This window comes from Pelophylax lessonae (assembly GCF_965119305.1).
Source record: "Pelophylax lessonae genome assembly, chromosome: 13".
Classification (NCBI taxonomy): domain Eukaryota; kingdom Metazoa; phylum Chordata; class Amphibia; order Anura; family Ranidae; genus Pelophylax; species Pelophylax lessonae.
Window position 1 is genome coordinate 143,674,622 of NC_138780.1, and position 19,845 is coordinate 143,694,466.

Sequence of the window (19,845 nt, forward strand, 5' to 3'; positions counted from 1 at the left end):
GTTTACTCTTTAAAAATGTTGCCATGCGCCGCTAAAGTGTTCAGGTTTGGCTTGAAGAAAAGGTGGCAACGCTACCGGTTCACAGTGGTGGTGTGAGGGCGATGTGTGCTGAAAAAAAGTACTGTGTGCAGTTGATCCACTGCCTCACTCCGCAAACTTTATTGAGATGTCACACCTAATAAAATTTATGTTTGACATCTCAATAAAGTTTGTTTGGAAAAAGAAAACTGTGTTGCGTCGAGATTTGTGCATCATCACTGCGCTGGGCTTGGCTGGACTGCACCGCACACTAGCTACTGCATTGCAACGCAGTGGCTGGTGTGAACAAGGCCTTACTAAGCTTTGGAGCAACTGCACTTGCAAAGTGCACAGTCTTTTTGCCTTTTTAGTAAATCAACCCCCACAATGGGGCAAATGCTGGCAAAATTGTGTTTAGCAATGTTACATTTGAGGTAAGAGACACTTAGGCAGTGGCGGCCCGTGCATAGGGGGCGCCAGAGCGCCGCCCCCCCTAAAAAAAAAGAAAAAAAAATAGAAAAAAAAAAGACAAAAAATAATAAAGTTTTGAAAAAAAAAAAAAATCGTGTTCGCAGGCCTATGCGCTCGGCCTGGTGGATATGGGGGGGGGGGGGTGGGGTTTACGACCCAGAAGAGGCGCCGATTGGCTGCCTTCTGGGGGCGTAACCTGGGCGCAGGAAAAAGCGCTGAGCCACCCCCACCTTCGTGATATCCTGGCTGTGATTGGTCCAGTCTCCAGCCTGGACCAATCATCATCCAGGACATCGCTGACTCGCAATGGGGGCGGTGCCGGTGTGTGCGTCAGTCACGCACCGTCACCGCCCGATCTCCTTCCCGCCGCCCGGACCGGAAGACAGAAGACTGAAGAGGAGGACGTCCACGGCGCTGCTCGTCTCGGTTCCCGGAATCCCGCCATCCCGCCGCCGTCAGAAGGTAAGTGATTGAAGCCGACCTGTGCCATGCCTGTACCATCACCTGTACCATGCCTATGCCATCACCTGTGCCATCACCTGTGCCATGCCTATGCCATCACCTGTGCCATGTCTATGCCATCACCTGTGCCATCACCTGTGCCATGCCTATGCCATCACCTGTGCCATGCCTATACCCTCACATGTGCCATGCCTATGCCATCACCTGTGCCATGCCTGTACCATGACCTCAAAGTCATGCAATTTTTTTATCGCGTTTTTTGCCGCGAAGCAATACCTATTACATTTTTCTTTTTGCGCCCCCCCCCCCCAAAAAATTTTGAGCACCAGCCGCCACTGGTGCTACCCATAGGCGTGCGCAGGGGGTGTGCCAGGTGTGCCTGGGCACACCCTAATCACTATGTGCAGTGCCAATTCCTCCCCATGTTGGCCCAGAAGTGCTGCTGGCTTCCCTCCTCCCCTCTCCCCCCTGGTTTGTGAGGGGGATGTTTCAGGATGGAGAGTGGGGGAAGGGTCTGGTAAACATGTCATTTACCAGCACCTTCCTTTTCTAAATGAACACACTCACTCACTGTGTTCATTCATATCTGAAGCATAGCAAACTGTGTTTACTATGCTTCGGTCTGTGAATGAACAGGAAGCCACTCAGCAAAGAGCACTTCCCATTTATTAACTGTCCAGTGCAGCTGAGGCTGCAGAGAAAGGCATGTGTGTTTGAGCTTTGGGGTGCACACCCTTATGCAATAGGCTGCGCACATCTATGGTGCTACCTAAGCACAATCATAATTTTTAGTTGCGACCTAAAACATAGAAAATCATCACTTAAATAATAAATGCCCTCACAGTCCATTGACACTTCCTCCCTATTTGTAACTGAAAGCCTTAGCAGAGTTATGGGCACAAAGATGAAGGACATGTCTGCAGGAGCCTGACATTGCACCAGCGATCTACTTTAAAGCCTAACTGTAGGCAAAAAAATTATGTTTTCCCATGCAATGGGGCTGTGCCCTCGCTGCACAGGTCAACTGCTCGTTTTGTCTAGGGGTGAGCAGAAAGCTTATACTCTCCTGATGCTTCAATCCTCCAGAAAGCAGCACTGCCCTACGGTCCAATGGTGGACTGTTCCTGGTCTATGATGCCTGTTCTGAGCATGATGACCTCATGAACAGTCCACTATTCAAGACTGCTTGAGCACAGCGGTGCTGGACCAGTCCTGTGCTGGAAGGATTGGAGGATCAGGTAAGTATATCTCCACTCTCCTCTCCCCAGAGTTGGGCTTTAAGTTCTATTCTGACATGTTTCACGCTTGATATAGTGCTTTCTCAAACAATTAAAAAGCAGTAAACAGGCTTTTTGACAAGTCCTCACTGACCTAGAGCTTTCTTTTGGTGGCATTTGATCACCTCTGCAATTTTTTTCTTTTGCACTATCAACAGAAAAGCGTGACTATTCTGAAAAAAAAAATACAAAACAATATTTTTTACTTTTTGCTATAAAACATTCCCAATAAAAATAAAAAATAATTTTTTTTATCATTTTAGGCTAATATGTGTTCTGCTACATATTTTTGGTAAAAAAAAATCCCAATAAGTGTATACTGATTAGCGTCTACAAACTAGGGGAAGGATTTATGTCATTTTGTCATTTTTATTTATTTATTTTTTTACTAGTAATAGCAGCGATCATCGATTTTTAGTGGGACTGCGACATTGCGGCAAACAGATCGGACCCCTAATTGACACTTTTGGGGGGGGGGGGGAATAGTGACATTACTACAGTAATTAGTGCTAACAAATATGCACGGTTACTGTACTAATGACACTGGCAGGAAAGGGGTTAACACCAGGGGCGATCAAAGGGTTAAATGTGTCCCTAGGGGGTGCTTTCTAACTGTGTGGGGGATGGGCTCACTGGATAAACACAGAGACATTTGTTCCTAAATAAGAGGAAACAGGATCCCTGTGTTCATCACTGACAGAACAGCGGTCTGCCGTGTTTACATCGGCAGACCACCGTTCTGTCTCCATGGGGAGCGATCGCAGGTGCTTGGCGGACATCACGGCCCCCAGACCTGCTGATTGGCTCCCCATCTAGCTAATCAGCGCGTGCGCACGTGCATCAGTTGGGGATAGTTTTCTTAACTGATTCACGACAAATGTGAATAATATCTCTCACCCACAGGTGGTTTAGTGAGCTTTGGCGTCGTATGTAAAGATGGATGCCGCATATCCAATTGACCATGTGGTTTTAGGGAGGAAGTCCAACCATGTGTTGCTGACATTACTCACAAAATGACCGGTGAGTGGTCAAGAGGAATGACCGCATCCTGTGGGTGGTCTCTGGTCTACAGGACTGTAAATAGAGTCACTAGGATGGGGGAGAAACAGGGCTGGCCCAAGACATTGTGCTGCCTGGGTCCAAGAATGAAATGTTCCCAGGGGCAGACTGGCAACTTTTGGCCCAGGCGCCAAGTACAAACCAAAGGCCCATGGTGCAGCGACTCGGTCCTCCCACTCTCCTTCTTCCCCTCCTTCTCCTGATCCCCATTCAAAGCTGAAGCCCTGCTCAAAATACTCTCTACTTACCGGCTGAATCTGGGTTGCTGACCTGGCAAGCAGGGGGCAGTTGGGGGGAGCTGGGACAGCTCTGTCGGGCTGGCCGGGGGAAAAGAGCCTCCAGTGGGGCATGGAACTGGCCTCTGCTCATACACCGTTTACACCATCCATGATGGAGGGGGGAGGTCTGCGCTCTGTCCTCGTCTTCAACCCGCACTCAGTAGGTCAGTGGCAAGGACTTTTTACTTCCTTCACCAGGAATCCTTTAGACATGTTTGTGGCAGAAGCGGTGCAGCCTTTTTACGGGGCATCAGAGCGGCCCAGGGGGCAATTGCCCCCCTGGCCCAGTCCTCCCCTGAATGTCCCCCCCCAAAAAATAAAATCACGCCCACCAAAATGCCAACACATCCAGTATTTTATATAAATATAAAATTTTGAAAATATTGTATATACTGTTATCTTCTTCCATAATTCCTCAGAGGAGACGCTCCGCCTCCTTATACTGATCAGTTTCTGCTACGGGCGGCAGTATAAGATGGGGAAATGCCGCCTGTAATGTGCCGCAAACTGATGACACACAAACTGCTGGAAAAATAATCTTGGGAGTAAATTTGCTGCCCCTCTCCAAGTGCTGCCTGGGCCCAATGGACCCAGCGGGACCCATGGTAGGGCCGGCCCAGGGGAGTAAGGTTCGTTTTTTGGAGCTGTGGAAGGAAAGGATGGAGCAAAAAAACCTCCTCACTGTCCTGTTCCAGATATCGAGTGCAAGCTGTTGCCAGAGAAAAGTATTATTTGACCTTTCTTTGGGGTATTAGGAATAGGATTGTATGTTCGAGTCCTGTTAATGTTAATGGTAAGTTTTATGTGTAAGAAACTTTATGTATTTTGATGTCCAGTAAAGTTTAGTTTTATGCTTTTTATCAAAACTGCTCTTGGTGTATCTGTTCATTTTAAATATTCACTAGATATTTCAGTGGCTGTCCAGTATACCTTCAATATAAATTTTGTTGCGCCCACACTAACTCCTATACGAAGCGACGTACATGTACATCATTTTGCGTAACAGAGCCAACCTGACGCAGTATAACTATGGCGGCTGGTTGGCAAGTGGTTAAAGTACTTCTCGGCCTTTTGGCTAAGATCAAGTGTAGTATCTGTTCTTATCAGTGATCTAGTGGGGGCGCTGTGCTGTCATCTGATCTGGCCAAGGTTGGGTGGCGGCTATGCAAACCTGCTGTAGTGATGGGGACCTGGAAGGTTAGTACTGGCAGGAACTAGAATCGGAGCGCCCATAGGTAATTGTGGACCGGGAGAAAGTTCTCTCCGAGAAAGCTGGAAGGGTCCATTACCTCCTGATTCAAACATTCTACTTTGTCTGGCCATGGGCTGGGAAGGCAGAGAGTCTGCGATGTCTGTGCCCTCTGAGAGTGGTCGCCCCAGAGGTGCTCTTAGTAACACTTGGGTGTGGGACCCCAATCTGTGAACCGGCACATGGTCACGGCTCCAAACACTTTTTCTGCACTGCGCCTTTCAGGGCTGGGTCGTTTGGCTAAAGTCCGGGGCAATTTTTGTTACCAAGCCTCAGGGCCCGGCCAGGGCACCATGCAAGGCCAGTTATTTATCTAGTTTCTTTTTCTCCCACGTTTGTCACCTTTCAATTTTGTGTGTGTTTTTTTCATGGATGAAGGGTATGAGTCCTCGGGCTTGTCCTGACGTCTAGGGGGAGGATGTGTGGCCTTCTGGTTCCTTCCCCCTCTGCCTCTGGGGGGTCCCTCTTCGGGAGAGCCCCTCGACCAAGTATTTGGCGGCTTTGGCTGCCCAGAAGAACGGGGTCCGCAGGCCTCCAGGCTAGGCGGACCATGTAAACCTTTTGTCCCTATCAGGAGCCTTGCACCCCAGGGGATCAGGGTAGTAGTCCTACCCCTTCGGTAGGTGGACTAAAAGCACACCCTTAAGTGCACTTTTTAGTGTGTATTCACATGCATGTCTTTTGGTCACTTGCGGGTTTTCTCGTTGTAGTTTTAGCACCACCACGGATTAAAAAAAGAAAAAAAAAGTGGTTAAAGTACTTGTTACCCCAACATTTCATATTCCTGATATGTGCCGGCTGTACCATGTACTTGTATGAGAAAGTCTCCTGTTCTCTTTGTATTCCTTACTTTGTGTGAAATCCCCAGTGTTACTGCCAGTTCCCTTGCTTTCCTATAAAAGCTGACCACACTAAGCAGGAGAGCACATCATGGTTCATTCTCCAATGATCAGACATGCCCTGACATGTCCCCGCTGCACAGCCATTCACTAGGAAACTCATTGTGCTGCTGCTTCTCCTCCCCCAGCTCTTGTGCAGCTGAGAACAGAGGGAAGGTGATCATTTATAAAAAGAGAAAAAACAGTATATATATATATATATATATATATATATATATATATATATATATTTTTTTTTTTTTTTTTTTTTTTTTATTTCTATACAAAAATGTTTTTCCTTTCATTTATATTTTTAACTGAATGGGTTGTTTTACAAGGTGATCGTTTACAATCACTTTAAGGCTTCATGTAGATAGGACGTTTAAAAACCTCTTCTGAAACGCTGGAACTTGACAGCTAGTAAGCGACCGTTAAAAACACCAGTTTTGTCATTTTTACATGCCGCGTTATACGGCGTTCATCTCTCTCTCCCTCCCTCCCTCCCTCCCTCCCTCCCCCCTCTTGCAGCCCACAATATACAAGGGTTCTGGAAAGTCTGTTTTTTAACATTGCAAATGGTCAGAAATGATTTCCCCATTGAAAACGCATATAAACGAAAACACTTAAAGAGTTACCACGTTTACACGCTGTTACAAGCATTTGGATTTTCAAATGCCTCTGAACTACCGTCCTGAATGCAAATTTTTGCTTTGAAAAAAATGCTTCTTATCTCAACTGCTTCTAAACTACTATAAGTGCCGGTTCACACTTCCGCGTGTGTGGCGATCGCAAGTAATATCGGAGCGCACTGCTCCTTCATTACATGCGATCGGATGTGCAGTGCGAATTCAGCCATACGCTTTGTATGGCTAAATTCGCACTGCACCCGCACAAAAGTCGCACAGGAGGCATTTTTTCAGCCGCATCAGGATCGGATCGCACAGTGGTTCACACTTGTGCGATCCGATGCGAACTGTCAGATCGCACTGCGATATGCGATCAAACTAGGGGTGTCGTTAACATTTCATTGACACCTCCTGCGTATCGCATATGGCAGTGTGAACTGCCAGATGTGCGTTTGCGATGCGGGAACAGGCTGCGAATTCGCAGCCTTCCCGCATCGCACAAGTGTGACCCGGCACTAAATGCCTGAGTGTACATGGATACATAAGATAACAGAGGAGAGTTCAGGGGCTGCTGAAAAAAAAACATCCAACTGCTTCTAAACTAGGGATAGACTGATATTGTTTTTTTCTGGGCCGATACCGATACCAATATTTTGGTCACAAGTTATCGGTCGATATGGGCCGATATTTTGTACATTTAAAGTTTTGAAAAATAAAGACAATTTTTGACACAAATCTGGTACTGAACATGTTAATTTTTGATTAATGGCTAGCTTGCTGGCACCCTGTGGTGGGTGGCTGGCTGGCTGGCACCCTGTGGTGGGTGGCTGGCAGGCACATTAAGGTGGGTTGCTGGCTGTCTGGCACCCTGTGGTTGGTGGCTGGCTGGCACCCTGTGATAGGTGGGTGGCTGGCACAGGGGCTGCGAGTGGCTGACTCATACAGGGCCTGTAGGTGGCCGGCTGTCTGCCACCCTGTGGTGGGTGGCTGGCTGTCTGGCACCCTGTGGTGGGTGGCTGGCTGGCACCCTGTGTTGGGTGGCTGGCTGGCACAGGGGCTGTGGGTGGCTGGCTGGTACAGGGCCTGTGGCTGGCTGGCTGGTACAGAGCCTGTGGGTGGCTGGCTGGCTCGCTGGTACAGTGCCTGTGGCTGGCTGGTACAGGGCCTGTGGATGTGGGTGGCTGGCTGGCACGGGGCTGCTGTGGGTGGGTGTATGGCTGTGATACACTCCCAAGAGACTAGTCCCAACTCCAGACGAGGCTGTCCAAGGCGAGGGAGGCGGCCTAAGAAGGCAGAATGACGTCACAAAAATATCGGCACTATCGGCCAGTTCCAGGGCCGATACCGATATATCGGGGAAAGTGCATATCGACAATGCCGATAATCGGTCTATCCCCATTCTAAACGTTAATTTACCAGTTGCAGTGTACAAGAGGCCTAGGGCCCCTTTCATACTTGTGCGACTTGGGACTGCAAAGTCGCAGAACAAATTCTACCCCATGATTTCCAATGAGTACCCCTCATATCTGTGTGACTTCAAAGTAATCCCTGCACTACTTTGGGATGATTTTAAAGGGTTTTGAGGTCCATAGGCATTGCTTCAAATCCAGACAAAATCGCGGCAAAGTCGTGATTAAATCGTGTGACTTTTAGGTCGCATAAGTGTGAAAGGGGCCTAAGTCCTTCAAGTCTTTCTCTAAACCAGCCTTTTTCAACCAGGGTGCCTTGAGGATTCTTCTGTGGTGCCTTGGCAAAATGATCAAAAATTGTATACAAGCCAGCAGGTGGATGAAGCCTCCCTTTTAGTTACACAAAGCCACAGGTTGTCATTATGCACCATTACAACTTTCTAGACACTGGCATCCTAACAACCAATGACGTCATCAGTTAATAAGGAGGATGTCTGTTGCCTCCACAGAATCCTTGTTTGACCCTCCTGTGCCCCTCTCCCTCAGCACTGGGGTCACATTAGCTGACTGATGGAGAGAAATTGAGGGAGAAAAGCAACATTGGAATACTAGTCAGTACCAGTGTGCAAAAGTGTATTTGCTTTGGAAGAATACATCATCTCTAACGCTGGGTGTCCTACCTGAGTGGATGTTGCTGCATTATGTAAAGCTATTAGAATATTTTTTTACATTTTAGAATGAAATGCCTCGAGACTGTCCATAATTTTAAATGGTGCCTCGACTTAAAAAAAATTTGAGAAACACTGCTATAAGCAGCTCAGTTCACCCTGCTTCCCCCTCCCAGCAGTGACTCAACAACTTTCCAGACTTCAACCTTTTAGTAATAGAAGCTCTGGTAGGGGGGAGCAGGGTGAGCTGAGCTAGTGGGGTAATGACAAAATCAGTGTACTAAAGCAAGTGCCAATAGACACAAGTAAATACTGTTGCTGCTAGGGGACTGGATTGCAACCACATGCTCTTCTTGTTTCTGACTCTCCAGCTTTGCCTGGCTGTTCGGCCAGATATCTTACATTTGCCAAATGAGAAGTAAGCACTGACAGTCTCCATGTTTCTATCAGTAGAAGTTTTCTTTATTACTGAACCTCAGGTAAAAAGCTAAATACACAGATAAAAGCCATATAAGGAATCTGTGCTGTCGAAGGGCTTGCATTACTTTCTATCCAGTTCTAAGATTTACACAGCTCTACCACACAGCTATGCCCTGCCTGGCAATGAAGGAGATCAGTTTTTTTTTTTTTTTGAGGCAGTTTATTATTACTTGTATGTCTTCTCCCCCACCTCATGACTGGACAGTGAAAAGAGAAGCAGCAGACGGATGAGCTCATGTCTCTGTCACCCTGCTCCAGCCTCCTGTGAGCATGCACTTTGCACTGCAGTACAACTAGCTGGCTACTTCTGGTGCATCGAGCCCCCTACACATGCCCATGTAAAATCACATCTGTACAGCAACTCATAAAATTAAAGCAACACTGTCACTTTGCCTCCTCCTCAGCAAGGTATACTCTCCCATCCACGCTGCTCTAATGGATTGGGACTTCTAAGCAGTAGCGGCTGGTGCATTGGGGGTGCAGGGGCCCCGCCCCTTCCATCCATGCGTCCGGCCCCCTAATCTACATGCAGGGCGTCAGACGCATGGAGTTCAATGGGCCTTTTTTTTTAGCATGTGATTAGAGCCAGAGGCTCTAATAGGCTAAAAAAAAGGGTGGGCTCGGGGCGCAGTGCAGCCCACCCAGTTGTGTGACAATAGCGAATGAATATTCACATAGTCACACAGATTCTCCTCCTGGCCAATCAGGAAGAGGGTCGACACCCATTTCCCGATTGGCCGAAAGGAGAAGCCATGCCAATGGCCATGGAGGAGGAGGGATGAGACGCAGAAGACTGAGGGGGAAGAAGCAGAAGCCGCCGCCGTTTGTTGCTGCTGCCTGCTCTCCCATATCCAGGCAGGGTGAGTGAGCCGGCGACGGGGTCGGGGGGTAGATATGGTGTGCGGCCTGATGTGGTCCAGGGGGGGGGTGGTATGGTGCGGTCCGTCTGCCGCCCCCTCCTGACCCATGGAGCACCAGCCGCCACTGCTTATGTATGTATGTGGGAGCATGTGACCTTCCCCACGTTACAGGAAACAATGAGACAGCACTTTAAGTTGCGTTTGACATTTTAGGCTGGGTTCCCACTGGTGCAAACACAGACATCGCATGTGATTCGCACCGCATCTCTGTGAAGATCACATGCGATGTCTGTGCAATGCGACTTCAGTCATACGGTGTGTATGGCTGAATTCTCATCGCATTCGGACCAAAATGGTGCCGGACCCTTTTTTTGGTCTGCACTAGAATCAGATCGCATGGGTTTTCACACCCATGAAATCATATTCCATTTCACACTTGGCACTGTGATCTGCGAACTGATCTTGGGATGTCATTGACACCCACTGGAATCACGCTGGTTCCCGCATCGCACATCACATTTATTTCATAATCTATGAAAAGACAGCAAGACCAACATTTTGGGGACTTGCTTGGCCCCTTTATCTACAGTACATGGAATATGTTGGACTACCATGTGTAATGCACTTTGGTAAAAGGGAACTGAGAGTCCCTAAAACCTCGGCCCTGCCGTCTCTCACAGATTATAAATGACAACTATCTTCAAATGATACTTCAAGTACTGGCTCATTGTTACCTGTTGCATGAGGTGTCACCGCTTGTAGTGTCCCCGATTATTCATTTTGGCCTATAGAGGTACAAGTGCAAGATGAATCCTTCTTACTCCCCTTATGTGACAGTTCTCCAGTCTGAGTGGTCAATCAAGTGCTAGATGGACTCCCGGGGGGGGGGGGGGGGTTAAGGCAGCATGGAACAGTGAATATACTTGCTGGTTGGGGGGCCACATGGAAGCACTGCCATGCTGCCCCCATTAGGGCCACTGCCATCCAGTCAACTGGCATTTTCAAGAGGATGACAATGTTAACCTCATTCCTTTCAGTACAGGCTTCCTTTAGAGTGGTAATAAACCCAGAGATACAGCCCTTTGTTTGGCCTTATCTGGCCCTTGGGGCACTCTTCCTCCAAAGGACCCCAATGTTGGCGCACCATTCTTTCCACTGACACCATCAATGAGGTACTATTGCTCCCACTCATACCAACAATGGGATACGATTCATGCCACTAAAAACAAAGATGAGGCATTATTTACTGCCACTGGCCGCAGTCTGGCCCCCCTAAAGACTTAAGATCAGTAAACTGGCCCTTTGTTTAGAAAGTTTGGAGACCCCTGTATTAGGCCAGGTTCACATATGTGCAAATTGGATGCGGGTTTCAACGCATCTAATTCACATGACATGCGAGTGTGACCGGCTCTCAATGAAGTCAGCTCACACATATCTGGGGCGGCCGCGGCCCACATTCCAAAAGGGTCCTGTGCCTGTTTGGGTCCGATTCAGGTGCAATTTTAGGCAAAAATTCGGACTGGATTTGCACCTGAACCAGTGAACATGAACGCACCGGACCCCATGCTGGGAACTGTGGCCACACATAAGTGAACCCAGCCTTAGTGTATTTAAATCTGCTAGTCCATCTAACACTCCCCTCCCCCCAGACTGACAATGCACATGTCCAAATGTGCCCCTTGTGCTCCTTCATCCATAGTAGGGTTACTCTAATAGGGGAGGTGTGCTGCTGGCCAGATCAGTGGGTGAGAATAAAAGAAATAAAACTAAAAATGAAGGCATTCAACCACATCTAAGTATTAGTAAGTTGAGTATATTACATTTTTGGTTTGGGTTTTAATACCGCTTTAGAGACAGTCATAACAATCATACAACTTGAACATTTTAGGGCAATTTGTTATTTCTGATGATCTGTGCTTTTAACAGTAAAAACGACATTAACTGTCCTTAACGCTTAACAATTAATACTATTATCATTTATGGAAAAAAATATTGTTTGCAGATATTGATTTTGCCTTGGAAAATCATTCTGAATGGAGTCTGCAGTGGTAATATTTCTTGTAAAATTAACTGTGCAGAGATTGATTTTTTTAACAAGCTGGAAAATAAATTAGACTAATATTTCCTGCTTCTACTTTTTTTTTTTTTAGCTTACAATGTTGCAGATATCATTGTGATTCTCAAGTTTCAATTAACCTGAATGTTCGGCCTGTGAATGGCCATGCTAAATTACATCAAAATAAAACCACAAGACACAAGCATTACCGATACCAGATCAGAGGCCTGTATTTAACTGGAGATTAAAAAGAAAAAAAAAAAAAGATTTACAATAAAAAGGTTAAATATCAGTGCTCATATAGTGAATGTATTTTGAGATTAATAAAAAGTAACGCAGTTCTGTTTCATTAATCATTAGAAATCGCTTGTGCAGCATAGGCCTAAACACAAGACATATGAAGCAAAATCAGCTTTCAAAATGTCTAAATTATTTTTCTGTGATTTGCAATGAAAAAATAAATACCGTAAATAAAAAAAATAAAATAAAAGAAGCAGCCCCCCCTCCGCTACCATTAAGGCATAGAAATTCCAGACAGGCCTCAGACATGCGTGGTAACCAGCACTGCATCCAAACTCCACTGAGAAAATGCTTATTAGGTGTGGAGCTCTAGGACATTCTGGAAAAAAAGATAAAAGGGGCTACCTCCTAAACATACAGCAGATTCTGCTTTACGCCAGAAAGAAGACCAGGGATGCTTATAACACAAAAAAAAAAAAAATGAATAAAAGAAAAAAAAAAAAAAAAAATGAAAAAAACCCTCAAATGACAAAGGTTAAAAAAAAAATAAAAAAAAAAATGGTCTTCAAACCTTATTCTGGCATAACCCCAACTGGGCTTGCCAGCCATCTTTTTAGGCCCGTGCAGCATTCAAAGGGTAAATTTGCTTTATCACTACAGGACTGAAAGCCGACTGAGTTTCGTAACCACGGCAACCGAGGACTTGGAGCCGCCGTTCTCAGCATAACAAGCATAAATACGTATATACAGTCTACATGCAATTATTATGACAAATATCCTAATTTCCTAATCCCTATTAAAAAGGAGCAATGGGCCTGATTTCTTTTTTTTTTTTAATATCTAGAATTAACAAAAGCTTTCTTATGACCTGTTGTTATAAAAACACCCAATTAAAATGGGGAAATCAGCAGATAAAAACGCGATTCTGATTGTGAATGAGACATAAAATTCTCAGCTGACAGCCGAGCCTGGCACAGATTTTTTTTTTTTTTTTTTTTTAACTATAACAAAGGATGCAGGCAGGACACTGAAAACATGGCTGAAAAAGCAGACAGAAGAGGAGCTTCACAAGCCACACCCAGAGTTAATATCAAGAAACGTTTCATTTATATTAAACCCAAAGCTTTGCCTAAAACCCAGCTCTAACGGCACCATCCTGGCCCTTGGGCAGCTCCAGTCCAACCTAGCATGTTATTGCAAAATAGCGAATTCAATTTATCGCCATAAAATAAAAAAAATGTATAAAAACAGCCACCTGAGCTCTCCTTATATATTAATATTCTGATATTACGGGTACAATCTAAGCACAGATTTCTTTGTTTAGAGAGCAGACAGGGATATTACATGGGCGTGCCCCCCCGGAAAGGGAGTCCCTTTAACATAAGCCTAGGGCATTGTTCCTTGCCAAAAATATTGGCAAAAGCCTAGTATTTTCTAGAACATTAAAATAAAACCTATTAAAGAGCAAAAACTCACAGGGCTGGTATTGCATATTGACATTGAATTCTCTTGCTACGATATGCATTTCCATGTAACATAAGAAATGGTATGACTGGCATGCAAAGGTCGTAATTAAAGACGGCGATGGATAATACAGATTAGGATTGCCCGCAGGTGAAAGAAAAAAAAAAAAGGGTGTTCTCAGGGCTAAGGCATGCAGGAGGTGTCATTGTGTATGTCGTGCATGGCTCACGATTGAGCGAACATTACCCTGGCATTTCCAGTTGCTCCAGAAGCATTCCATCCTGGTGGAGTCTGCACTGGCCTGCATCCTTGTAGGGTGGGAGAGTCACTAGTGCTTTCTTCGGAGGCGCTGGATTTTTTTTGCTACAGCATTCCAAAGCATGAATAGGTGAGAGGACCAGACTTGCTTACATGCACTAGCTACAGACTGATGCTCTAAGCAGAACGGGAGAGAAGGGGGAGGGCTCAGGGTAGACGCTGCAGTCTCCACTGCAGCAAATCAGCGCGGTGATGTGATTGCCTTAGGGATGTATCATTAGAAAAGGGATGCACAGCTGCCTTTGAACTGAAATGCATTTGCTGGGAAGCTTTACGGCATAAAAAAAAAAAATCCAGACTAAATAGAGGGGTTTACAACATGCATAGGGCAGCATAAGCATTCCATCTGTTTGTATGACTAATACAGAGATGATGCACAGCTGAGCTAAGACCAGCATGGCTCACCGTCCTGATTACCATTGCGTCCCTTGTTTTTCTTTAATGTCACCTCATACACGGTCATCGTGACTGAATAAGAATTTACCATCATTCACCTGATAATACCACAGTTTTTATTTGAAATAAAATTAATATTATAAATAGAATTGGGAAGATGAGGGGGTGCTTAACCACTTCTGACCTGGAAGGTTTTACCCTCTTAATGACCAGGCCATTTTTTGCGATTCGGCACTGCGTTATTTAAAAAAAAGAGCGACAATTCTAAAAAAAATATATATATATTTTTCACATTCTGCTACATAACATTCCCAATAAAAAAGTGACCAGGCCATTTATTGCGATTCGGCACTGCGTTATTTTAACAGACAATTGCACGCTCGTGCGACACTGTACCCAAAAAAAATTAAAATAATTTTTCCCCCACCAATAGAGCTTTCTTTTGGTGGTATTTGATCACCTGTGCAATTTTTATTTTTTGTGCTATAAACAAAAAAATAGTAAGAATTCTAAAAAAAACAAACAAAAAAAACAATATTTTTCACATTCTGCAACATAACATTCCCAATAAAAAAGTGACCAAGCCATTTTTTGCGATTCGGCACTGCATTAATATAACGGACAATTGTGCGCTGGTGCGACGCTGTACCCAAATAAAATTGATGTCCTTTCTTTCCTGACAAATAGAGCTTTTTTTGGTGGTATTTGATCACCTGTGCGATTTTTATTTTTTGCGCTATAAACAAAAAAAGAGCGACAATTCTGAAAAAAAAAATATATATATTTTTCACATTCTGCTATAGAACATTCCCAATAAAAAAGTGACCAGACCATTTTTTGCGATTCTGCACTGCGTTATTTTACCGGACATTTGCGTGGTCGTGTGAAGCTGTACCCAAATAAAATTGATGTCCTTTTTTCCCACAAATAAAGCTTTCTTTTGGTGGTATTTGATCACCTGTGCGATTTTAATTTTTTGCGCTATAAACAAAAAAAAAGCGACAATTCTGATAAAAAAAAAAAACAATATTTTTCACATTCTGCTGCATAACATTCCCAATAAAAAAGTGACCAGGCAATTTTTTGCGATTTGGCACTGCGTTAATTTGGTGGTATTTGATCACCTGTGCGATTTTTTTTTTTTTTTTTTTTGCGCTATAAACAAAAAAAGAGAGACAATTCTGAAAAAAAAACAATATTTTTCACATTCTGCTATGAAACATTCCCAATAAAAAAAAATGTAAAAATCTAAATTTTTCATCAATTTAGGCCAATTTGTATTCTTGATAAAAAAAAAAATCCCAATAGGCATATTTTGATTGGCTTGCGCAAAAGTTATCGCGTCTACAAACTAGGGGAGAGATTTATGTCATTTTTATTTTTATTATTTTATTCTACAAGTAATGGTGGCGATCAGCGATTTTTAGCGGGATTACAGCGGACAGATCGGACCCCTAACTGACATTTTTTACATTTTTGGGGGGACCAGTGACATTACTACAGTAATCAATGCTAAAAATATGCACTGTAAGGGTCCTTTCACACGGGCGATCAAATCTGATCCGCTTTGTCAGTTTTTCAGGCGGACCTGATCGGATCCTCCATGCACCCCTATGACACCTGCTGCCATCCGATCCTGTCCGTGAAATCCGGACGAATGGAAACCCTATTTTCCATCCGTCCAGCGGATCGGATGAGAACGGACAGCCGATCCGTTCTCATCCGATCTCCCCATAGAGGACAGCGGGGATCTGACAGCTCCGTCTCCGCACACAGACCAGAGACGGAGCTGTCATCCGCCTGCTCAGCGGGGATCGGCGGATCGATCCCCCGCTGAGCAGAACGGACCTCGTCGGACGGTGCGCCGTGTGAATGGACCCTTACTGTAATAATGACACTGGCAGGGAAGGAGTTAACTCAGGGGAGATCAAAAGGTTAAGTGCATGCCTAGGGGGTGTTTTCTAACTGTGAGGGGGATGGGCGTGTGGAATCAACACAGAGACCTGAGGATCACAGGCGCTCTGTGCTGATTCCTGAAAGAACAACGGTCTGCTGTGTTTGCAACAGCAGACCGCTGTTCTCTCTCTACGGGGAGTGATCGCAGGTGCACGGCGACAATCGCAGTCGCCGACCCCGTGAATCAGCTTCCTCACTGGCTAATAGGGGCGCGCGCACGCCTTCGGCAGTCCCCAGGATCGCTACCGCGGTTTTGCCACTTTGTGCAGCCGAGCCAGCCTGCCGCAGTATATCTGCGGGCAGTTGGCATACGGTTAAAGCCTAATTTAGGCTTTTTTTTTTTTTTTTTAGCTTTGGATATAGTATAGAAGGGACACAATAGGAAGTAAGACTGTATGACTGTCTACACCAGGGGTCTTCAAACTATGGCCCTACAGTTGTTCAGGAACTACAATTCCCATCATGTCTAGTCATGTCTGTGAATGTCAGAGTTTTACAATGCCTCATGGGATGTGTAGTTCCGCAACAGCTGGAGGATCCCTGGTCTACACCCTCATTACTGGTATTCCCTTGCACTTCCCATCTCTAGGGACACAACAGAAGGTACAGTGCCTTGAAAAAGTATTCATACCCCTTGGCAATTTGGCAATTTCCACATTTTGTCATGTTACAACCAAAAACGTAAATGTATTTTATTGGGATTTTATGTGATAGACCAACACAATGTGGCACATAATTGTGAAGTGGAAGGAAATAATAAATGGTTTTCAAAATGTTTTACAAATAAATATCTGAAAAGTGTGGCGTGCATTTGTATTCAGCCCCCTCTACTCTGATACCCCTAACTAAAATCTAGTGGAACCAATTGCTTTCAGAAGTCACCTAATTAGTAAATAGAGTCCTCCTGTGTGTAATTTATTTATTTATTCTCGGTTAAAACAATAATATCCCAAACTTTTTTCAAACTGTTTTACAAATAAATATCTGAAAAGTGTGGCGTGCATTTGTATTCAGCCCCCTTTATTTTGATTCTGCCCAGGCACCCTGGGGTGTCTTGAGGCTTCTTCAGGGGTGCTTGGGCAAAATGCCTAAAAATTGATCAAATATTGTATACAAGTCAGCAGGTGTATGAAGCCTTCCTTTTAGTTACACAAAGCAACAGATTTTTATTATGCACCATTACAACTTTCTAGGCACTGGCATACTAAGAACAAATAATGTCATCAGTTGATAAGGAGGATGTCTGTGGCCTCCACAGCATCCTTGTTTGACCCTCCTCTGCCTCTCTCCCTCAGCAATGGGGTCACATTAGAAGATGGATGGAGAGACATTGAGGGAGAAGAGAAACATTAGAATACTAGTCAGTACCAGTGTGAAAAAGTGTATTTGCTTTGGAAGACAAAATCACCTCTAATGTTGGGTGTCCTACAAGTGCGGATGGTGCTGCATTATGTAAAGCTATTAGAATAGTTTTTTACATTTTAGAATGTGGTGCCTCGAGACTGTTCATGATTTTAAAGGGTGCCTTAATATGGTCTATAATTTTAAAGGGTGCCTTGAGTGAAAAAAGGTTGAGAAACACTGGTCTTCTCCCACAGATGCTGGGTCATTTTCTACTCCCCCTGGCCACAGTCCAGCCCCTCTTTCAATCTGAAGGACAGTAAACTAGCCTTTGTTTAGAAAGTTTGGAGATCCCTGGACTAAACCTAACTAGCCCCAACATACATGGGATCTGGGTTATACCATTCACAGACATAAAAATAATGTTTTAGTTACACTAAATTTCCACTAGATTTCAGCACCAAGACATGAAATGCATACAAAATTGAATAAAATGCGACAGTAATAAATACACGATTGTGAGTGTTCCAGTAGATGAAAACAAGGAATTTTTAGATTGGACTATAACTTTGCAGAAAGGAAGCTGCTCAGCAAAGGACCCGGGGAGATAGTGGTAAAATATACAGCTTCCACAGGGATTAGTCATGTATGAGCAATGCATTATTACAATGGTTCAATCATAAACAATGTAACTATGCAATAAAAATATCTAGAATTAAAGCAGAACTTCACTATCTTAATCAAGATTGACTATTTTTATTCTTTATACTGCTAGCATTAGTAAACGGATAGGAAAATATATCATATTTACTTGTTTTAATTGTTTTTTACATTTCTTCAGTTTCTTCCTGTCTTCCAGACCTAAACAAATGATGTCATACATCCCAGGAGGCTTAATAAGGAGGGGTAAGGTAAGGAGGGGTTTTCTCAGCTAACCATGCCCTCCTTCCCGCATACCTGAGCTAAGGGCAAATAGATTCCAGGAACAGAATGCTACATGAATCATCTGCCCTTACTCAAGATGGCCACAGCCAGAAATACTTGGGAGTGTTTTTCAAGGTGAATTCTTTCATGGAAACATGAAAGGATGGTTAAGTGTGCTTTAAATATTACCTCGCTTGCCAACCGCCCTATAGCAAATTTACTGCTACAGGGTAGCTGCCCTTCTTCATATATGCAGATCGCTGTTCTGCCTGTGGAGAAAACAATCAGCGGTGCTGGCGGACATTGGGTCCATCGGACCCGCTGATCAGATCGGGATCTGATCAGCGGGTCCGATGGACCCAATGTCCGCATGCACCGCTGATTGTTTTCTCCACAGGCAGAACAGCGATCTGCATATATAAAGAAGGCAGATTGCTGTGCTGTCAGTACAGAAGGCATAGATTCTGTGTTCCTGTAAAGTAGGAACACCAATCAGTGCCTTCCACTAGTAAAAGCACCTCCCCCACTACACTGAAACAGCATCTAGGCACAATGTTAGCCCTTTGAACGTCCCTGATGTTAGCCCCTTCCCTGCCAGTGTCATTAGTACAGTCACAGTGCATATTTTTAGCACTGATTACTGTATTAGTGTCACTGGTTCCCAAAAAAGTATCAGTTAGGTGTCCGATTTGTCCGACGCAATATCGCAGTCCCACTATAAGTTGCTGATCGCTACCATTAATAGTAAAAACTAAAAATAAATTAAAAATTTCTTAAATACAGTGGGTATGGAAAGTATTCAGACCCGCTTAAATTTTTCACTCTTTGTTATATTGCAGCCATTTGCTAAAATCATTTAAGTTCATTCTTCTTCCTCATGAATGTACACATAGCACCCCATACTGACAGAAAAACACAGAATTGTTGACATTGTTGCAGATTTATTAAAAAAGAAAAACTGAAATATCACATGGTCCTAAGTATTCAGACCCTTTGCTGTGACACTCATATATTTAACTCAGGTGCTTTCCATTTCTTCTGATCATCCTTGAGATGGTTCTACACCTTCATTTGAGTCCAGCTGTGTTTGATTATACTGATTGGACTTGATTAGGAAAGCCACACACCTGTCTATATAAGACCTTCCAGATCACAATGCATGTCAGAGCAAATGAGAATCATGAGGTCAAAGTAACTGCCTGAAGAGCTCAGAGACAGAATTGTGGCAAGGCACACATCTGGCCAAGGTTACAAAAAGATTTCTGCTGCACTTCTAAGAAGCACAGTGGTTAAGCACAGTTCCTAAGAGCACAGTGGCCTCCATAATCCTCAAATGGAAGACGTTTGGGATGACCAGAACCCTTCCTAGAGCTGGCCTTCCGGCCAAACTGAGCTATCGGGCGAGAAGAGCCTTG

At 44.5% G+C, this 19,845-nt stretch overlaps 1 protein-coding gene across 2 annotated transcripts in view; it reads right to left on the reverse strand.

The window, feature by feature from the left end:
* RTN1 (reticulon 1) overlaps positions 1 to 19,845 on the reverse strand; it is a 299,713-nt gene that overhangs the window by 31,060 nt on the left and 248,808 nt on the right. Inside the window, exon 1 of one of the 2 annotated variants that reach the window (XM_082242925.1) lies at positions 13,742 to 13,994. The exons of the other annotated variant lie outside the window; for it this stretch is intronic. Within the exon in view, the coding sequence (XP_082099051.1) occupies positions 13,742 to 13,802 (61 nt within the window). The 5' untranslated portion in view covers positions 13,803 to 13,994. Of the gene's footprint in view, positions 1 to 13,741; positions 13,995 to 19,845 lie in introns of those variants that run through there. 2 annotated transcript variants of the gene reach the window in all.